General features: G+C 40.9%; 1 protein-coding gene across 1 annotated transcript in view; it reads left to right on the top strand.

The window, feature by feature from the left end:
* Window positions 1-776: 776 nt before the first annotated feature.
* The window catches only part of LOC101846540 (PDZ and LIM domain protein 7), a gene marked incomplete in the record, with an annotated part of 76,031 nt that continues 73,842 nt past the window's right edge, over window positions 777-2,965 (top strand). The window contains 1 exon segment of the mRNA XM_005110009.3: window positions 777-1,082. Within this exon segment, the coding sequence (XP_005110066.2) occupies window positions 972-1,082 (111 nt within the window).

Genomic DNA, 2,965 nt, shown 5'->3' with positions numbered 1-2,965 from the left:
TCCAACTTCCCCCCCCCCCCCTCCGTTTATTAATTTTGGACCACTTGTCCACTCTTTCCCCTTTTAAAAAATTCCTACCCCTCCCTTTTTTATTCGATACCTTAAGAGTACATAATATTATTATGTCATAACAGAGCTTTCCAAATCATTTGTTCATAATATTGATCTGTTTTTGTACAGCTTCTCGATTTCGACCTCTCCAAACAGACAGGGTGGTCAAGTCTTTCAAATCGTCGTCCTTCAGAACCTGGAAACGTAAACTTAAGTGCTCCACGCACTCGGAGCTTTATAACTTTTAAACAGTAGCTTACCTGTATACAATGTGTGCTTGGATACGTTTCGCAGGTAATAACGTACCTTACACTAAACGACAACTGCATGTAATTAAAAGTTAAACTAAAACAAAACAACATAATGGGGGAGGGGGGAGCTTTCGTGTGCGAGATGAAGCTTCATACTTTTTGTGTTGGCCGCTTCAGGTGTATTAGAAACAAGGGGAATAATGCAGGTAAATATTATTCTTTCATTACCAGGTGCTTTCACTTCCCCTAATTCTAAAATCCTCGTTAATCCAGCGCGACACTTTTTTGTGCAGTATGTGTTGTGTAATTAATCCAACAAACCTCTGACCGTGTCCAATCCTGTAAGGTGATTCACACCTGACTGACCAGCTCATTGAAATGTGTGTTCCCTATGCCGTGCAGGGATTTCTTGCGTGTAACGCCATAAATAGAGTTGAGGGTTCCTTCTTTCTATAGAGAGTGTCGTGTGCAAAATTTCCTGTTCACCCCAATGAGAGAGGGTCGTGATGGACTTGCCCGTCATTTGAGTTCACCGCTAGTTCCGTACCGTACCGCACTGACTGGTGGGGCTACTCGTTCAGTCAAAGGGCACCCAACAAGGACTTGTTTGTCAAATAAAAGGGTTGTTGATCGGCCGTCTGGAGCGCCGACTGTTCTTACACTAACAACATGTCTGTGCTTACGTTGGAAGCTAAGTTAGAAAGAACGGATGGTTCTACAACATGGGGATTTCGTATGCAAGGAGGAAAAGATTTCAGTAGCCCTCTGACCATTCAAAGGGTAAGTTTACTTATAGTTATAGACATATCTGTAATTTAATTGATCCTCGGTCTTAAATAATAGACTTATTCCTTTCCCCCTTTCTCGTCGTCAATGTAAATATGTAAAGCGAGTGACATCTATTTGACATAATTTTGAGTTGATTGTACAAGCTTTGTGTTGAAGTTGGGTAAAAGAATTGATTTGGCTAACATTGTAGTTTCACCAGTTAACACTGAACTTTTTTTGAACTCGTCGAATTTCTCCCACTTTCAATATTAATCCGAGGGGGCCCCTCAAACCGAGAGCAAAAAGTACTGAATTCGTCACCGTGAAAATGCAAAATTATCTGCCCCTGATCTTTGTTATTATTTTCCTCTCTATTCTAGGTCTAGGCTAGATCTACATTCGATTTAGAAAAGTTAGTTAGGTTGAGCTCAGATCTAGCGAAAAAACTTGATATTGATTCCCGATGAGGAAATGCTGTCGTCAGTCTTTCGAGCCTATAGAAATGGATCGCTTATTTGGGGGATTACGTGCTTCAGATCACCCTGTTAGGCCTAGCAGTAGAGTCTAGAGTCTAGTGTACTATTATTACGGCTACCCGTGACTGCATTACCAAAGCCGTTGACTTTGAGAGCTCAGTGACTGGTGTAGGTCAGGCAACTTTCATGGTGCGCTGTTGGTTTACATGTGTTATCAGGTGTGCCGCCGTTGTTGGTTCAGATAGCTTGCTTACATGTAAATGTATCCGTTTGAATAAAGGACAGCCTCTTTAACCCTCCTGCTATCTAAAGCCTATTTGCCTTTGCCAATGTCTAGTGGCTAGTTTATAAATTTACAGTTCCCCAATCTAAGAGTAAGAGCAAGGTCTAGATCTAGATCTAGATATATTTTAGCCTGCCTAAATGCCCCCATGTGACCTGTTTAGAAGGTTTTCATCCCAGAGACCAGTTCTCTAGTCAAAGTCAAAGGTCTTCCCTGTCCTTCATTTTCTGAGCTTTTCTTTCTCTTCTCCACCCCCACTCAGCCCCCCTTTCCCCCAACAACAGTTTCATTTCATAACAAATGAAACATCTTCTCTCACTTTTCTCCCCTTGCTCAGTAGTAGAACAGAGAGATACACTTGTATGCATTCACTACACGCACTTAAAATCTACATGGTCTGATGCACTTCTCATCATGAATATTGGAGGTGGGCAAAATCCGGATAACATACGGATAACTGAATAATTCAATAATGAAATATTATTTATCCAAATTCAGACTCTTAAACTCTTTCCTGACCCGTTTGAGAAGCAGGTGCACCCATTTGTTGAAATGGTTCTATCCCGCTTTTCGAAGTGGTTCTTACCTAAATTTACGGAAGCGGTTTATAACTCATTTTCATTTAATCCCTGAAGAGGTGCACTAACATAACAATACTAACATAAAACATATTATCCGGATTTTGCTAAAGTGACTCATTGCCCAGCCCTAATGAATATTGCTCGTAAAACCTGCCCAAATACACAGCACATGGACATGCTGATGCACACACGATTTTCCCACCACTGCTGACCTGCTTGTTTTAATATTCCTCTCCAACTTTTTTTTCAATGTACACACCCTAAACATTGTGACTCATCATATTCTAACCATGGGATCATCAGGAATACTGAACAAGCCTTTATTGACATTTTTTGCTTATTATGAGGTTTCACTGGCAACCCGTTTTAAATGATTAAACTTCAAAGCGAGGGCTTTCATGGTCTAGAGGTAAGGTGTTCGACTCTAATTCAATATATGCCCTGGGTTTGAAACCTGACAGTGACAGAAAATGTTCTTCTCTAAAAAAAATTTCCTTTTACCTCCTTTCCTGCTCCCTTTCATGTTCTGTCATCTGCTGTCATGTCCACTCCCCC

This window comes from Aplysia californica, unplaced genomic scaffold, assembly GCF_000002075.1.
Source record: "Aplysia californica isolate F4 #8 unplaced genomic scaffold, AplCal3.0 scaffold00840, whole genome shotgun sequence".
NCBI classification, from domain to species: Eukaryota; Metazoa; Mollusca; class Gastropoda; order Aplysiida; family Aplysiidae; genus Aplysia; species Aplysia californica.
This window is presented reverse-complemented; position numbering and strand designations above follow the sequence as displayed.